Below are 19,467 nucleotides of genomic sequence, written 5' to 3'. Positions count from 1 at the left end.
AAGGCGATTACAAATGGGGTGGTTTCCCTTGGAATTTCTCTAATCTGAAACCATTAACATGTTTCTCAACTCTGGTACCAAAAACATCAGCAACTCAATGTTCCCTGTCCCAAATCCTAGAAAATATTATATGGACCAATATATCTCAAAGTTAACTTGCCTGGATATGGCCCTAATCTTGAGTTATACAACATTATCCAATCTCCAACCTAGAAAACTTTAAACATACTCACCCAATCTTTCCTCCTTATCTGAATGACCTCAGATATATATGACCTTATCAACCTGCCCTTTTCTAACTGCATCAAATATCTGCTCTTGTACCTGACTAACAATTTGAGAATCATTTTTTCTTCAGTTACTCTAGGGCTTGGAACCACAAATTACGCAGGGACCACAACTTCTAGACCATACACCAATTTGAATGGAGTCATACCTATGGTGACCTTGAAAGCTGTCCATTAGCTTGAGGATGGTAAGCTGTGGACTTTTTGTGCATAATAATATGAGTTTTCATTAGTTCAGCAATCACCTTATTTAGAAAATGGTTCCCTCTATCACTCACCAACTCCATAGGACATCCAAACCTAGTCATGATGTTATGATAGAGAAATCTGGCTACACTTTAAGCTTTATTGTCTTTGAGAGCAACAGCTTCAACCCACTTGGTACAATAATCTATAGCCACCAGAATGTACTTACATCCTTTACTAGTAGTGGGCTTGACAAGTCCAACAAAGTCCATTCCCCACTTCTGAAAAGGTTCTATAGGTAATATAGAATGATCAGACATTTTGTCCCCAGAATTTGGCTGACCCAACCTTTGACAAGTCACACAGGTTCTAGCATGCTCATGGGCATCCTTCAATATAGTAAGCCACCACAATCTAGGTTGCAACACTTTCTTACATGTTATATCACATGAAAAATGTCCTCCAGTTGTTCCTGAATGAGCTTCTTGCAAAATAGCCTTTTTTCAAAATCTGGAACACAACTTCTAAGGACTTGATCAATCCCTTTCCTATATAATGCTCTTGCTATCACAAAAAATGGTATTGTACCATTTATCAAAATGTTAACATCTGATCATACCATGATTCAGAGACTGTATTATGAACTTCAAACAAATCAACATCAGGTAGGTCATCTTGAACACCTGTTGGTTATTCACCAGTATCAATTCTACTCAAATAATCACAAAGTCAAATTCCTCTAACAATAACATCCATCTAGCTAATCTTCCAGTTGACAATGGCTTCTTAATCAGGTAAAGCAATGCCTGATGATCCACATGAAAAATAACTCTGTTGCTTAGCAAATAATGTTTGAATTTGGTTAAATCATATACCATGCCAAGATCTTCTCTTTCTCTCACAACATAGTTCCTTTCAACTGATGTTAACACCCTACTAGCATAGTAAACAAGTCATCTGAACCATTCTCTGACTCTTTCCTCCATGAGGAAAACACCAATAGCCATATCGGATGCATCAACAAATACATGGAAAAGTAATGAACAATCTGGAGGTTGTAATATTGGTGCTACTGACAACATCTTTTTTAACATCTAAAAAAATCTCTACTAAGGTTCAGCCCATATTAAAGGTACACTCTTATTTGTTAGATGATTAAGATGTAAAAAAAAATTTGCCAAATATCTGACATATCTAGCATGCCATTTCACCTGACCAACAAGCCTGCTAACTTCCTTCACATTCTTTTGGGTTTTTTCTCTTTTAATCACTTCAATATTCTTCTCATCAATGGACATCCCTTCATGAGAAACCACATGACCTAAAAGTACTCCACTTTTGATAGCAATGAAACTCTAAAAAGGATTAAGGCACATTCTGAATTGTCTACACCTTTCAAAACATAACGTCAAATGGCATCCCTCTCTACTCTCTATGATTGACCCACAAAACATAATTCAGACCAACCCAATGATCTGGCGCTAAACAATACACACATGGCATGATGACTGGTGGTCTTCTTTGATTATATCTGATTTCTCCAAGGTGGTCTTGGAGGTCTCTGAAATGGTGGCCTCCCTCTAAATGGAGCTATGTGATTAGTTTCAACATCATTTTTCCCTCTCTCTGCTTGTGGAGTTGATCTACTCCTATTATTAAGGTTATACCAACACTGGGATGTGCTATGCCCTTCCCTTTCACAAATTTGACAGTACTGCTTTTTTTTTTGGAGCTACAATAGAATATCCGATTTTCTTCAACTGACTAATTATAATGAAATCTTCTTCTTTGTCTTTTTTATCCTGTTTCTTCTTACCACTTTGCTTCTTCTTCTTCTTCTGTTTTCCTTTACTGCATTCAGCCTCACTATCAGAGGATACCCCGGAATCACTATCTTCATCAGTTCTAGAGTCAGCATCTAACTCTGCTTCTGATTCAGAGCTATGCTTGCTCCTAGATTTTGACCTGGTCATACCAAGTCTTTTTTCAACCCTTGCTGTAGTTGTGACCAAATTGTTGAAGCCACCTACAGTTTCTGTTCTGGCCACAATATTCTTCAATCCCTTTCTTACACCTTTCAAGAAACAACCTGCTAACATCTCGTCTGTGGGTCTCCCATTACCCTGTAATCTCTCCACCAAAATTATGAATTTTTGAGCATAATCTTCCACCAATATAGAAGGTTGTTGAGCCATAAGGGGAGGTTGAGGTGCTCTGCTAGGTCTTTGCCTGGTAGATACCTGTAGTGGGTCAAAGTGAAGTCTTCTTCTAATTCTTGCAGCTCTTGCTGTCAAGAGTAGAGCCCCAAAAAATTGGCCCACCTGTCGTCCTACTGACGCTCCTAAACTCTCCCCTATTTGACTCCTGGGTTGCACTTCAAAGACATGATCCACTTCTACTTCCTCCTCTATTGTATCTTCATGATGGAAGGGATCAATATTTCTTGCTTGGGTCTAATCCCTTGTGTAATAGACCCTAGATACCCTTCTTGGTCGCTCTGACATACATAATCAGTTAATGAAACATAGATACCCGCAGCAATGCTGACACTGAGAGAATTCGGACCAAACCCTAACAAAGCTGTAAACACAACATGATCGCCAAATGTGTATAACAAACCAAGAGAGGCCATGATTTAGATCTAATCAAACAAAGAAGCAAATGCAGTAAATTGAGAGTGGTCCAATACTGGTGGGGAATACTTCGCAAATAATTGGCACATTGGAAGTTTAAGCTTAACATTGACAAAATATACAGAATGTAGGAAAGATTCTTAGGTGGCAAAAGGTAGAGAGAAAAATGTTGCAGCAAAGCTTGTGTCATGGATGAGTCGAAAACGATAGATCTCGGTCCTTGACGATGACTACAAGGCAAAGCTGAGATAATAATAGAGGAATAACCTCGAATGTGTATGTATGTGTTTTGAGAAAAATATGTGATGATGTGGCTATAGTTGGTTCTCAGATGGAAGTCATAGTAATGGTAGCTCTAAGAAGGCAAACAAGGATGCCATGTATTGAGACTAGGTGCCCCTAATTCATGTTAAATGGAAGATTTCTTTGAAAGGGAGTGACAAAAGGTTACAAACCTTTGTAGGAAATCTGAGATCTAGTATGGAAAATGAATGTACTTCAAGATGTGGAAAGTCAAGGGTGTGGAGAAGATGAAAGGTGAAAATTTGTTCAAAAATATGGACAGCCAAAAAGGTTGGAGGAGATAGAGTGAGGAGTCTCATCATTTGCAAATAAAAAAGAAACGTTCCAAGTGATTATTCTCTCTCTCTCTCTCTCTCTCTCTCTCTCTCTCTCTCTCACACACACACACACACACACACACACATCTCAAGGATGAACGAGTGCTCACGGAACTCGGAAGTTCCCATTGTAAATCATTGGAATGAGTGCTCAAAGATTTTGGGAAAATTACCAAAATACCCCTCTAATTCATCTCCAAAGCCTACATAATCGACTCAAATTCTGAATTTAGCATCTTATATTGATAAGCAACGAGTCTTCTTATGAAAAGCTACAAATTTTTTTAATCTTTGGAGAAATTTAGTTTCACAACCAGGGGTATTTTGGGAATTTTGGAAAATTTGAAGGGCATTTTGGGAATTTATGACAAAATATTGGGGGTGTTTTGGGAATTTTTGAAATTTGAGGGGTATTTCGGGAATTTCCACAAATTAGAGGGTAATTTTCCCTATGATTTTTGAATGGAACTCGAAAGTCCCCCTTGTAAATCATTGGACCTTAAGTTTCAAGGTTAAAAATTGAGCATCTAGATTCTATATTGTGGTGTGTGTGGTGCTTGGACATGTAACGTAAAATATCAAGAAACTGTGTGTGTGTATGTGTGTGTGTGTGTGAGAGAGAGAGAGAGAGAGAGAGGGGTTACGTAGTTAAAGCATTGCATTGCATTATACATTATATATGTGGCACATAACGGGGGGTGGCCCATCGTTAACGGGCAACCCGCTTATTCCATTAAGGGGCAGCCAGTTTAGAAGCATTTAGTTGTGGCAGGAGCAAGAGCAGACGCGGACGTTGCAGGAGCAGAAGCGCCAGCGGCTGGCACTGCAGAACTGGTTGGAGCAGGGGCACGCAAACTTGCTGGCCGCGAATACGTCGCCCTCTCCGTGAGTCTCCATGTGCGCCTGCAGGCTAAGCGACGACGTGGCCACCTGGCTCTGCTCGTCGATGGTTCCCACGAAGTCAGGCCTCAGCTGGCTGCTGCTTCTCTTTGCAGCCGTTACACGCTCCGCAGGAGCCCCGGCGCTTGCGGTCACAGAATGGGCAGCCATAGCTAGTGCCACTAGAAGGAGCATCGTCATGAGCTTGGCGAAGGCAGCTAGCGGGACAGATGCCATGATAGAAGTATATTGAGGAATGTAAAGCTAGAAGCTCTTGTCTTTAAGGCATCCAGTGATCGCAGTCTTGGCTGAAGGGGATTTTATACATGTCCGGCGCAGCTGCATCCAATAAGATCTGTAGACTTTGTTTAGTGGGGGTCTCAGCAGCAGGCTTCGTATTGACCTGTGTGCGCCGTGGCTTGGAATTGCCCGCCTCCTGGCCACTGTCCACAGATACCAGGTGCTCATGCGAGACGCTTCAAGCATCGTCGCGGCGGCCAAATTTACTAAGAGAGAGTGGGTGGCGCACTTTCTCTTCATAAAGTATTAATGTCCACAGCAATGCGTCGATTACAACACGTTTAATGCGCCAGTAAGTTTTGAAGCTTGCACGGCTCTCGACTCTTTTTGACCAAGTTTTGACAAACTGATTATACCCTTTTCTTTTCCCAGACTCACATTTGTACATAATAAATGTACATACTACAAAGCGCCCTCAAGGCTCGGCACCGAGCCTTGAGGGATCGCACAATCCATGAAAAGGCTACATAGCTCCAAATAGAGGCGAGCCATACCCAATGATCCCGTATATATCACTATTGTGTTGCGGTCATAACGGCAAGAATTGTCCGATTCCACTAGTCCGAGTTCTTCCTTCTTCTTTTTTAATAAACGAACTGAATTAATAAAAGGAAAGAAATACAAAAAGGCCCTTGGGATGGAAAGGGGAATCCGCACTAACTGATTTCATACATTGAGGTAGTTAAAAATAAGAAACAATCTAGTGTGATCATAATGGGCAAGAAAAACTTTTTCCATCTCTGCGATCTTAGAAGTTTTTGAAAGGTTGAAACCTCGGCATCTGCAGCTTTTTTTACCTGATTGAGAATCTCCTTCATAGTAACTTTGAAACTAAAGGCTAGAGGGATATCAGAGTAGGAGAATGAATGGCCAAAGTTAGCATTATTCCATTCTTTCCAAATGTGGTGTAGGAAGAACCCTTTGATATAGGTCCACAGTGGAACATCACTGAAAGTACATTCCACAAGGAAAATGGATCTCCAATCGAGTTTGTCCCTTTCAGCCCTAAAAACATTTTGTAGCTGAAAAACAAAGTGGGAGTTGTATTTACAATGAATGAGCATGTGATTAAAGATTCTTCAACTTCCTTGCATCTGGGAAAAATGCCATCAGCAATTCCTGGCTTTTTTGCTTTAGGTGACCTGTCTAGAGGCCTTGATGAACTATCAGCCACATCAAACAACTGTGCATAATGTTGAGGGGGTATGCCCAAATGCATTTGAAACTATAACAGATTGCTTTTAGACCATGTTAAAGCCCATATGAAGTTAAGGTTTTTAACTAGACTGGAATTCATTGTCTGTTGAGGATCAAAATTCTGGTAAATGTGAACACATATCTGAGCGGCCCTTAAAGCAACCCTGTAGCCTTGATTGGAAACTGGCACATCTTGAAAGGACAAGCTAAGTACTAGCTTGAGAAATGTGTAGCAATTATGAGCTTTTCTGGTTAGAGTAGGATTTCCTTTTACATCAGCTTTGCCAAACCAAATTGATTCCTGCAAGCAGAATTGAATTTAGCAGAGCCAGCTAGCTCGAGAATTCCATTTTTGTTTTAGCAACTTCCATGCTTTCCAGAACCTGTAAGAAATAACAGAACCTCTAGGGACGAAATCCACATTAGAAGTTAGCAATCCTTGGAAAGATAAACCAGTGCAAGCTCTGTATCCTTGAATGTAAAATGACTGAGTATTTCTTTTGAGAAGAATTGCCCAAAAATATTTAGAATCTTTTGCCCTCTTTATCCATTTGCTTGCTAGCTTATTAAAAAGCTTTTGAACATCCAAGATTCCCAGACCACCTTGACCTTTAGGACTGCAGCATACCTACCAAGAAACTTTTGGAGTTCTATCCCAAAGGAATGTCCTTGAAAGGGAGAATTGGTATTGAGCAGGAGACCAACAGGATAAGAGAAATACCAAAGAAGACAACATATAATGGTTAAGTACAAAGACCCTTGAAGATAAAGTGGGCTTATGATTCTTCCACAAGTAAATCTTTTTCCTATATTTCTCCAGCACCCACTCCCATCTCTAGTTGAGAGATACCTTAAAGCCCATAGGAATTCCAAGTAATCTAAAAATGAGCCCATATTTAAGCGGTTTACATCCTGCTTCACTCATGATGTTTGGACAAGGCCCCTTGGAACCTTTGTAGTTTGTTTTTTCATAGTTGATGATTGATCCACTGGCAAGACAGAAAGTGTTAAGGCAAGATCATAAAATTTCTATTGTCTACTGGGTGTTTCTCACCAGTGCACGAGTTCTTCCTTTTTACAATGACTTCCCTGCTCTCTTGGACAATCTCCGTGAAGCTAGCTATTAAGAGGTCATTTCAGATATGCGACGATTCTTGGCCTTCCAAACTGGGTGAGAGTAGCAGAATCTAACAAGTTGTGTATATATTAGAACCACTTGGCTTTTCACTACCTTCCCTCCTAATCGTTCTTGAAAAATCGTGTCATCCAGGTCATTTGAATCCATTTGTGCATCTTGCTTACCAACCTCTAATCACTAGACACTTCTTGAATAAGTGAGGGGATCCTCACTTGTTATTTTGCACCATGAGTACCTATTTGATCCAATACCTCCGGCTTGAATTTTGATGCTCATCGACAAATTCTCCCATAGCACCTTCCACAAAAAAAAAAGAACCTTCCCAAAGAAAGAGGCCACTGTGGAATCTAGATGTTATTTTTTATCATCACCCATCTCAGTTCTGGCCATTGCCACCCATCTCGATTCAAGCCATAGGCTTGCTTTGTTGCTTGTTAAGGGGAGAGAAACCATCACACTCAATCATTAGATTGAGTTATATATCCTTGGTTTGTGGTTTATAGAAATGTCTGCTCTTGGGCCACAAGAGAAAGATAGAGATAGAGATCTATTGACCTCCTTTCTTCTTCACCTTGATTGTTGACCGCTGGGTCAACAACACAACATAACTCAAGTTCCGTACCAAAGTCTTATCTTTGTGAGTTATGAAATGTTGCGGATTAATTATGGCTATAAACGTCATTTGTAATGAGTAGTTATTCTAGTTTTAGAAGCCGGTGTGCAATGGCACTTCCATTCTGACACCTATAGGTTGGTCAAATGATCAAGAATCTGTTCCAAAAGCCTGATGTCTGTTCTGATGAATTCCCAAGTCAAATCAACTCTAAATTCGACCAAATTTGCCTAGGAGGCTTATCTAAGGCTACATGACAACATGTTATGTCCACAAGAGAATTTTGGTCTCAGAATCATGCAGTAGACATCCTACGCGTAGGATGTCTTTTTGCTCAAAATGAACCCAAATTTGAACCACGGACTCTCCTTAAGGTGCTGATCACTGTGGTATGCTCAGAATTTTGTTTAGAGTCCAAAATCACACAAAAGACATCCTACGCATAGGATGTCTTTTTGGCCTGTTTGACCCCAAACTTGTCCCACAGCTTCCCCTTGATGTCAGTAACCCAGTGGTATGCTTAGATTTTGGTTTGGATTTCAAAAGTCCCAAATTTTAGCCGTTCTTGCCTTTTTTTCAGTCAAAAGTGCTAAAGTCTGCTTTGAACCCAATTTTCTCACCCAAATGAGGTGAAACCCCTTACAGTCACTCAATATATCATTCGAAACATGTTCATGCAGCCATATTATGGTTTTGGTCTCAAAATAATGCTTTGGCACAAATTGGGTAGGATGTCTGGCAATTTCAATCTATCTGGCCTTATCATGTCAAGATATGGTCAAATTTCCACTTTCCAGGTGAAAATAGGGTAAAACCTACCTTCTTAACACACTGGTCAACTCAGAATTTCAAAATTTCCACCAGATCACCCTGTAGCCATCCTACGCGTAGGATGTATTTTTTTCTCTGAATGGACTTCTGTTTCTACCCAAGGTGCTTCTTGATGCATATAACAAGAATATGTGATCACAGCAAATTTTGGATGTCAAAATTGCTCAGAATCACCACTTTTGGGAAAATATTTCTCTGAAAGAGTAACATCCCCTTAACTCTCACTCTATATGTCCAAATGACATGAGCTTTGGTGTGTGTGTCCAACACAACATGCAAAATATGGGTATGATGTCAAATCTTGATTTTTGCTTCCAGAATCACTCTCTAGACATCCTACGCGTAGGATGTCTACTGATGAAATTTTTGGCAAAATTCATCCACAGGCATCCCCAAGTCTTGAGCGCTACTTTTCAAGCATTCCTACTAGGTTTTATGCAAAATTGTGCTCAAAATCTTAAGTTTCTTGTTTTCGCGTTTTTGACACTCCGTCTTTGGTCTTTTGAGTGTCAAGAGTTGGTCAAAACTCTAGTTTCAATGTATACTTAGGGTAAACCCCCCCTTCTGAACACACTAGTGCAGTCAAAATTTTCAAATTTGGTCTTCAGAACCCCTTTGAGACATCCTACGCGTAGATTGTCTATGTTTACAGAATTGCAGGTTTTCTTTCACAGAACCCTTGCAAATGCTCTTTTATATGCACAGCATCAGTCAGTCATACAAAAATATCCACAAAAGCTTGTTTAATGCATTTTTACCCTCAAAAGCACACTTTTCCGTGATTTCAAATGCAATCAAGCACTTTAGGAAATAATTCAGTGTTGAATAGCTCTAGATCAAAATTGGATCACTTTCCTAAAGCTACTCCTACAAATCATATGGGGTTTTGCATCTATGAGTAGAAAAACGCTTCACTGCCACACACGGACTAGTAAATGCTTTTATCACCTCACAAATCACTCGACCACCAACAACTACTCTAATCCACAGATCCTAACTAAACCTATCTAGTCGCAGACCCTCGGCAAGACACACGCTTCCTGGCTATCCACTTGATCGCGGAATATCGTCTTCCGGATCCACTTAAGAAAAATGCTTTCTTTAGCCGAAACTAAATCAAGAAACCATCACACGAGTGTTAGAAGTAAAAATAGTTGCTGTGAGTTTAGCACATCAAGGCGAAGCTACAGTGCAAGTTTGAGCTGAAACAGAGCAAAAAGACATCCTACGCGTAGGATGTCTCCAGGGTCATAAAGTGGTCAAAATTCTAATGTGTCCATATAGGGAGGTTCTAAGTGTCTCAAGGATTCAGATCTTTTTTCAAAAGTGAATTTGGACCTTGTTTGGCCTATTTACCAAGCAAAGACAAGAATTGTCAGACATCCTACTCTTGGAGTGCACTAGAAGCTTATGCAGCCCAAATCTTGACCTATTGGCATCCAAATTCAATTTTGAGTATACCATTGGGTTGCTGAGCACTAGGAGAATCTTGGGATCGAGTTTGGACAAAATCTAAGCAGTTAGACATCCTACGTGTAGGATGTCTCCAACTTGATTTAGGACTCCAAACCAACCTATGAGCACACCACTGTGATCAACACATCAAGGAGAAGCTGGGGTCAAAATTTCAAGTCATTCTGAGCAAAAAGACATCCTACGCGTAGGATGTCGCAAGGCCATTTTTAGGTCCAAATGAGATTCTGAGCATACCATTGTGTTGCTGGACTTAAGGGGAGTCTCTAGACCAAATTTTGTTAAATTCTGAGCATATAGGCATGCTACGCGTAGGATGTCTCTAGGCCAGTTTTAGGGTCCAACTGAAATTTTGACCATACAGAAGTGTTCGCAGTGTCACACAGATCCCAAATCTTCTTTTGAAATTGAATTTGGACTCATTTTGACCATTCTAAACTGCATTTCACTGTTTTGGCCATAACTTTCACAAACGGTATCGGATCGGAAAAGTTTTTATATCAAAACGTAGCCTGAGACGGGCTCTATAGATCTTAGAGAAAAACATGAATTAATGATGCCAATGGCAACCATTTAGTTCAATTTTGAAAAAAACGTTCTTTGAGGCCTCAAAATTCATCCGCAAGTTAGGGGTATCTGAAAGCGACAGTTTCCGAGAATTGTGACGAAACGGTTGGGGTTTTGGACTTAGTTTCGACTTTCCCTAACCAAAGAACTTGAGCAAAGTGGACTAAGTCTACTTGAACCAAGCAAAAGCTCTTAAGACCAGAAATCATGTCTACCCTAGATTCAAACGTAGCTTACACAAGCTTGGAGATCCCGACGATAGAGGAATATCCTCCCACAATGGATCTTCCAAACTTGCAATTGATAAAGATACATCTTGTTGAGAGAGTTTGGATGATTGGTCATGAGAGTGAAGGACTATATAGATACATTCACGACAATGAGGTCAATCTTTATAGGTGCTTAGATCCATACCTAGAAGAGATAACGTATTACAAGCTCTTATATGTCTACACATACGGAGTCGACTGTCAATGGAGATCTATAGTTGTCGACAAGTATGGACGAGAATACACAGTTGTAGAAAGCACAAATCCACAGACTGTACTAGAAAGAGGTGGATATTTGGTCAATGAAGGACCACAAATACCTCCACCAAACACGAGAATTCCTATAGGAATTCCAAGAAGAGAGCCACTAGGATTCCCCTCAAGAGCGATAACGAGAGAAGGATTGGGAGAGTCTCTGGTTAGACTTGTAGACAATCGACGAGTTAGACCATCCCAAGTCCAGAAATGGGTAAACAGAAGATACTCCGGAGATAAAGATTCGAGAGATCACGTAACGGCTTTTAGAAGAGCCATTAGAGCAGAGGAAGTTTCAGATTATGCGACACATTTTGCGGGATTTGGATTGACTCTAAAAGATGATGCAGCTACATGGTTCGACTCGGTGGAAAAATGGGATTTTGAGACCCTAGATGATCTGTTTGAGGAGTTTATTGAAGAATTCTCACCAAAAGGCATTGCTCACAACACGGTCACAAATCCATAGATTCAAACAGAAAGAGGATGAATCAGTACGCAAAGCATCATTACAGCTCAAGAGATATGTTAAGCTCTGTCCGAGAGCGGAATTACCTACGCAAGCACGACTGATGATGATCTTTATCCAAGGAATGAGACATGCGGACCTTCAGAAGGATCTGCATATGATAAGGAGGATGACGCTAAACGAGTTGATCAAAGAAGCTCTTTATCTAGTGGATAACTGTGAGGCATACATAGAAAAGGACTTAAAGAGTCAAGGAGATGACACATCCTCTCAGCACAGTGTTTCACAGATAAGTGAGTCAATTGCCAAGCCAACGGCACATATTGATCGAGAAAAGCTTATCGACGACTTGGTCAAGAGGTTGATTCCTCTTGTAAGGTCTGATTCGGGAGAGCCGAAGTGGTGTGAAATTGATAGAAAATGGACGAACCATACGGGGGAAGAGTTCTATTATAGCATGAAAAATGCTAGGGAGAGGTATGTACAACCTGTTCTAGAAGCACCTACTCCACCTAGATACATTACGGAGAATGCGCCACGACCAATAGGAGTTTTAAGGCCACAGCTTGTCTTAGGACAACAACCTCCGCTGCCAGGTGCTAGAATGCTGGTAGACATGAGATACATGCCAATGATGGAAGCATCAAATAAACCAACGCCAGTACCAGCTACAATGTGGTATAGCAACCAAAGTGAGTACTACCCTTTGGAGCAACAAAATGTGAGAGAAACACATGGAGTGGTGAGGCCGGTACAACCTCCACCTCCTGGGTTTCAGTCGAAAGAAAGAAGGTATGAAATGGACGAAAGGACATTGCGTTTCATTGCAAATAGCGGCTTATCTAGGTCAAAGCTTGCTTATAGCCAAGAGGAAATGCTAAAAGAATCTCCTCAACCAGAGACAGATTGTCACAAAAGTCATGACAACCACTTGGTCAAACAATGTCCTCATACGGAGATCACCGAAGTAAATGCCTATTGTCTTGAGTGTGGCATCCCTCAGTTGATCCCCGATTGCCCGAAAAACCCAAACCAAATCAAGAAAATCACAACAAATGTATTAGGGATTGTTCAGCTCCCTAGTAGCTCAAAAAATGAAAATGTTGTATCAGTTCAAGTAGTTATGAGAGCACAAGCTCAAAAGAAAGCTGATGAGAATCCAGAGACAAAGAACACGGAAAGTGACATGAGTCCAAAGAAAGATGATGGACCAAAGACAGACGCACCTAGTCAGAAAACCAAGAGCAAACGAAAAAGTTAGAAAGCTAGAAAGACTAGGATGAAAGCACGCAGGGAACGAGAGCAAAAATCCCTAGCTGAGAAGCTTACCGAAGCTGAGGAGAAGATAAAACAACATGAGGAAAAGGAGGCACCTTCTCTTACACAGATGGTTACACCTCTAGAAGAACCATCCACGGATGAGAAACCGAGAAGTACTAGTTCAAGAGGATCTGTGTTGGCAGAGAAGGTTAATGAGACATTAGATGCCCTCTTGAAAGCCTATGATGTGAGGCTCAAAAACAACCAAACCCAAGAACACAGGTGGATGACATATCCCTATGCGGAACTAGAAAAGCAAAGGTTTGAAATGTGCCAGAAAATGATTCAAATAGCCCAAGCTTTACTAGAAACACCAGTTGCAAAACCTGAGGATGTGATCCGTGTCATGCCTACACAAGTAATCACTACAAAAAAAAGCCTATAACGTGGGTTCAATAGGAGGGATTATTTTATTCTATATTTTATCAAATTTTCACATATAGAAGGGTATCAAAAAAAAAGATCTTGCAAAAAAAATTTAGAGATTGAATAAAAAAAGGGTTTGTTTTATTGGTGAAAAAATCATAGCTTAGGGGTTTTATATAGACTCCTTGAATGCACAACATGTATAGGTTTTACATGGAGTGACCCCCCCAAGCCTTTATCTTGGAATACAGTGAGAACCGATAGAATGAGGACGTACTCTATGAGCTAGATAAGATTTAGCAGCGTAAGGTGTCAACATAGAGCTAGGTAGAGAAGATCATATAGCTCATTAGAAATTTGCACAAACCCATATTTGAGAAACTCATGAGAGTCTGGCTTTTAAGTGGATCTAGGAACAAGAAGTCGAGAGAGTAGTAATACCATGCTCCCATAGGGAAATTCAACGACTTAGTGAAAAGGGCTCTTAGACTAGAATGGCATGCCAAGAAGTTGAAGGGAAAAAAAGGTAAATCCACCTAAAGTTCTAATGAATATTTGTCAAGAGACTCATAACCAAACTCCAAATTGTCTAATGACAATCATTCTGAAGATGCATCAAAAACCAGAAAGAAAGGGTCTTGGAAAAGGAAGATCAATGAAGTATCTAAAAAAATATTTGAGATCTCAAAGACTAGACCTTCAATCAAAAAGGTGGAAACTTGATGTATAAGATGTAAATCAAATTGGAATTGAAGTGATGAATGCATCCAATGTACTTATTGCAAAGCATGCGATCATGTGTGGAAGAACTATAAGATAACAATACACCATTTCAAGCAAGGGAAAGGTTTATTGATGATGAAATTGACCCCAACGATGAGCCAAACAAGTAAGAGAAAGTGGCCAAGAACCCTAATAATGAAGCCAGTACCAGTGGTATGGATGGGAGACACACACACCACACTCCTATGGTTAGAGGAAAACTAATTTACAAGAAGAAATTTCAGATGTTAATGGGCTCTTTTCAACACAATGTCCTAAAAATGAAAAACATGAAGTGACCGAGGGGAAGTTGGTAGAGCTAGTACTAGTGCATGAGATCACTAGGAGCTATGGCATTGTCATCAAATAAATCCTAAAGGAGTCAATCACTCGATTAAAGTAGAGTAAAAAGAACCAACTATGGGAGAGACAAAGGGCAATCAATTGAAGGTTAAAGGGAACGCCAAATAAGTGGACAAATGGCAATAGAAAAAGGTATTGGATACTCAAATCACGAAAGATCTAGAGCGAAGGAAGCCAGGGAGACTAGAGTTCTTAGAATCTAGGACCATTCAGAGGCTTTTGCAAAAGTAGCTCAGTAGTCTAGAAAATGAAACTCCCAACCCGTGGTTCTAAAAAGACAACTAAAATTTTACCTAGTTTTGATAAGACAAATCCAAAGAAGGAAGTTTTGCAAGTTAGAGTTGACTTAGAGAATGATGATAAAAAATGTCTAGATAGAGAAAATATTTAGAAAGAAAAATCTAATTTCTCACCAAAGGATTCATCATCAAGCACGTCAAGAACAACACAAGCATGAACCTGTGAGGATAGTGCCATGCATGACAATTAATTCATAGAAGGCATATTGTACATTCCAAACTTAAGTTTTGAAAATGAGTAGGATGAAATCGATGTAACCATATGTGAAAGGATCTAGCAGCTCAGTATCAAACTATAAGATCCCCGACTTTTGGGTCTCTTTTAAAAATAATAAATAGATTTTAATGTCCACTTCTTAAATTTTTGGTTTAGAATGCTCATTTGACATTATTAAATGGGTTTAAAAGGAAAACCAAGGTCGTTTCCATGTTATAGAAGGTCAAATGGACGTTTGATTTTAATTTATTTTTATATTTTTTAAATCTTTTTCATGCTTTTTGTGCTTTTTGGTGTTTTTTTTTTTACATAAAAAACAAAGCTATATCCTTAATCTACGAGTTTCGAGGATGCTATGGTTTAGTTTTGTAAAAATATGTCTTTTGAGCGCTTTTCACGCTATTTTTAGCTTTTTATGATTTTGGGTGCTTACTCGATAAAAAGCAAGTTCAGTTTTTTTGTTTAAGTGGACAAGGAAAACCCATGGTTTAAATTTAATAATTACTATTTGTAAAAAAATTTATGCTATTTATGACTTTTCGCGCTTTTCAGTGTTTTTGAAAAGCAATGTGCTTTTAAGGATGATATAAACTTTAAAACAATATTTTTAGTCATCATTGGGTAAAAACCTGACCATATGGGAATTTTTATGAGAATTCTTTTAATAAAAAAGCGTCATTATAAAAGTGTTGGGACAGAGTGAAAGAGATATAATTACACCGGGGCATCACAATGCAACCTAGTGCAGTTATGGTCTCATTAGTTGCTGGGATCTGTTCCAATTTATCAAAATTGAAGAGAAAGAGCTAGGTGAGAGTTGACCACCAAAAGCTATGCCATGTTTTTAGAAAATACTTGAGTCTTTTTCCAAAAGTTGGAATCCATTTCTATCAGAAGAGGGGGCTCCCTGTTTGCCTTGGGGAACACTCCGGACCGATAGAAAACGTATAAATTTGTCCCTAGGGACAAATGGGAATTTGTCTCTAGACTGATGGAGCAAGGTTGTATCGGGATCTTCAACCTTGCTATTCATGCAAAGGCTGAGTGTGCCAAGTTTGTGGTCTCAATTGCAAAGCAAGACCAAGCATGGGACATTATGACAAGGGATATGATTGACAAGGCAAAGCTCTTCTCTCAAGGTGGCCAATGGAAAGAGTTAGAGGTACATGACAAATTGTTAGCTCCTCGATGGTCCAACTTGAGCCTAGGTGGCACAACGGGCGAGCTGGTATAAAATTGTACTATTAGAGCAACAAAGACACAAGAATGGGGAGAGATGACTAGATATTTTCAAAACTCCATAACACATTGTTCCCCTTCGCTCTCTAGAACAAGAAGTAAATTATTATTGAACCCATTTTGGAGAGAACTTGCCAAAAAGGTCAATAACAAAGGACTCGGACGATTGGCCCATTTTTGAGACAACAACAACTAGAGGTGAAGAAACAGACCAACTAACTACCCGCTCTTATCTCAATGGTACTGAAAGACTGCTAATCAACAAAACTCTAGAAGTGTTGGACAATTGCGTGATGTCTACTATCTGCGAGTCTAATTTTGAGTGGAAAGCTTGGCGGTGGCCCAAGAGCAAACATTTCTATAATCTGCAAAGCGAGGATATATACATCACTCTGATGATCAAGAGGGATTGGTTCTCCCCCCCTCAACAAGCAACGGAGGAAGAAATGTCATGAATTGAAATAGGTGGCGATAGTAAATAGCATCTGGATTCCACAGTGGCCTCTCTGGTTGAACGTTTTCTGTGGAAGGTGCTATGGGGGGGCTTTGTCGACGGCCACCAAAATTCAAGCGAGAGGTATTAGATCAGAACTCGGGGTGCAAGTGCACTTTGTACACACATTTTGTTAAAAGTTGGTCGAAAAGAGTCAAGAGCCGTGCAAGCTCGTAAACTTGACCGCATTAAACGTGTTGTAATCTATCCAGTGCAACTGTACTAATTAGAGAAAGTGGGCGCACTTTCTCTTAGTGAATTTGGCCGCCGCGACGATGGTTGAGTGAGGGGCCTCCTCGTCTCTCATCAGCACCTTGTAAACTGTGTGTGGACAGTGGCCAGGAGGCGCGATAAAAGTGTAGAGAGAAATGGCATGTGCCAAGGTGGCGCACGCAGGTCAATACGACGCGTGCTGAGACCCCCACTCAATAAAGTCTACAGAGCGTTTCCTGCACCGGACATCTATAAAATCCCCCTATCAGCCAAGACTACGATCACCAAAATTCACTCGTTGCCTGCCTTAAGGACAAGAGCTTCAAGCTTTATCCTCATACAACTATCATGGCATCTGCCCCGCTAGCTGTCTTCGTCAAGCTCATGACGGTGCTCCTTCTACTAGCACTCGCTGTGGCTGCCCATTCTGTGACCGCAAGCGCCAGGGCTCCTGCGGAGCATGTAACGGAGGCAAAGAGAAGCAGCAGCCAGATGAGGCCGGACTTCGTGGGAACCATCGACGAGCAGAGCCAGGTGGCCACGTCGTCGCTGAGCCTGCAGGCGCACATGGCGGCTCACGGAGAGGGCGACCTATTTTCGGCCAGCAAGTTTGCGTGCCCCTGCTCCAACCAATTCTGCAGTGCCAGCCGCTGGCGCTTCTGCTCCTGCAACATCAACGTCTGCTCCTGCTCTTGCCACAACTAGCTCCTTTGATTATGTAATGGGCTGCCCCTCGTGGCCCTCATGAGAAATATTGTAATGCAATAAAGTGTATTCGTATAGCCGTCTCTCTCTGTCTCTCTCAATCAATACAACTCCACTTACATTTTCTAAAATTTTGTTAGCAGCAACATTCCTAGTATTCTAGATAAAGGATAAAGCCCAAACCCTAAAGAACTGAATACAAAAGTGCATGTGGTTGTCTTGAGAAAAGGCATAGGCAAATGTTACCTTGAACTTGGTAACCTTGATTCCCATGCAGTTCTCTAATGTGCAACATCATTATCTCACCAACTATAAAAGAGAGCACAACTCCAGAACAAATGCTTAAGAGTGTCCTCTTTCTAACGTTAGCTGGGGCAAGTATCAAAAGATGTTTTCTTTTTAGCCAATATAAGTGTCAACCTACAAAGGGAAGCTCCTAGTCTCGCTCCCTTAAGGACAAGAGCTTCTAGCAAGTTTGCATGCCCCTTTTCTAACCAATGTTATAGTGCCAACTGCTTGATCTTCTGCTTCTACAACATCTACATCTACTGTTGTTCTTGCCACAACTAAATACTTATAAATTGCTTGCCTCATAATCAAATAAGCCGGCCGCTCCCTTAAGGACAAGAGCTTCTAGCAAGTTTGCATGCCCCTTTTCTAACCAATTTTACAGTGCCAACTGCTTGCTCTTCTGCTTCTACAACATCTACATCTACTCCTGTTCTTGCCACAACTAAATACTTATAAATTGCTTACCTCGTAATCAAATAAGCGGGTTTCCCATTAGCGATAGGCCACACTCCCTTTATGTGCATGTATATAATGTATAATGCAATGCAATGAATCAACTACATAACCTTCAATCTCTCTCTCTCTCTCTCTCTCTCTCTCTCTGTGTCTCTCTCTCTCTCTCTCACACACACACAAACTCATTATCCCTTGGAAGATATTATATTAGTTAGTACTTAGCTCCATCTGGATTAGATTTATATTGGAGGGTATCCTCCTCATTGAATGGGAGGGTTAATATGTGAGACAACTGGAGAATACCAAACAAACCATTGTCTAAACCTAGACGCCTAGGCTCTAGCGTATCCACTAAATAGAAGACCTCATATACAATTTGTGTTGAGATGTCGAGCTCTACATCTTGAGCTGACATCCACTACGGGTCTTGGCTGTTTACGGCATTTACTCACTGGCGCGTTAGGTGACCGACACGGAGGATCTCTACCAGTGATTTTACAGCTGGACTACACTTATAGTGCCAGCCTAGTACGCTTCTAGCGAGTTCACACTTAGTGACCGCATGTACATATGTGCTACTTTTCAGTTTTAGCACTTAGTCATTTTGTACTCTTTTTTCTAGGAGAAGAAGAAGAAGCTTTCCATCTCTGTGTGCTTTGTGCTTGTCTTGTGTAGCTCTCTTTCATCCTCTTTCTTTACATGGTATCAAAGCCTGGCACTACAAGAGGCTATTCATATTAGCGACGCTCACACAACGACGCTCAAAAAAAAAATTCCCGGCGTCGCTATGAGCGTCGCAACTTTATTTGTAAATTTGCGACGCTCATAGCGGTGCCGGCTGGGCTAAAAAAATAACCGAGCACGCCCAAAAACTCAGATCTCAGATCTGAGTTTTTCGACGCCCTCAAGCAAAGAGCAGGTAATGCTCTCCCTCTCCCTCTCTCTCTCTCTCTCTCTCTCTCTCTCTCTCTCTCTTTTTCTTCTCCACACACACACACACACACACGAGGAGAGGAAGGAGAGCCA

General features: G+C 40.6%; 2 protein-coding genes across 2 annotated transcripts; one reads left to right on the top strand and one right to left on the bottom strand.

Annotated features, from left to right (window-relative positions):
* Positions 1-3,947: 3,947 nt before the first annotated feature.
* LOC147454102 (uncharacterized) lies at positions 3,948-4,993 on the bottom strand. Its single transcript, XM_086517271.1, has one exon. It carries the CDS (start codon positions 4,840-4,842, stop codon positions 4,486-4,488), a length of 357 nt encoding a protein of 118 aa, XP_086373397.1. The 5' UTR covers positions 4,843-4,993; the 3' UTR covers positions 3,948-4,485.
* A 12,288-nt stretch (positions 4,994-17,281) lies between these two features.
* Positions 17,282-17,774, top strand: LOC147454101 (uncharacterized). The gene has a single exon (XM_086517270.1). It carries the CDS (start codon positions 17,338-17,340, stop codon positions 17,692-17,694), a length of 357 nt encoding a protein of 118 aa, XP_086373396.1. The 5' UTR covers positions 17,282-17,337; the 3' UTR covers positions 17,695-17,774.
* Positions 17,775-19,467: the final 1,693 nt, after the last annotated feature.

Source organism: Adiantum capillus-veneris, chromosome 7 (assembly GCF_014529385.1).
Source record: "Adiantum capillus-veneris isolate H3 chromosome 7, ASM1452938v2, whole genome shotgun sequence".
NCBI lineage: Eukaryota > Viridiplantae > Streptophyta > Polypodiopsida > Polypodiales > Pteridaceae > Adiantum > Adiantum capillus-veneris.
The sequence above is the reverse complement of the archived record's forward strand: the minus strand, read 5'-3'. Positions and strand labels throughout refer to the sequence as shown.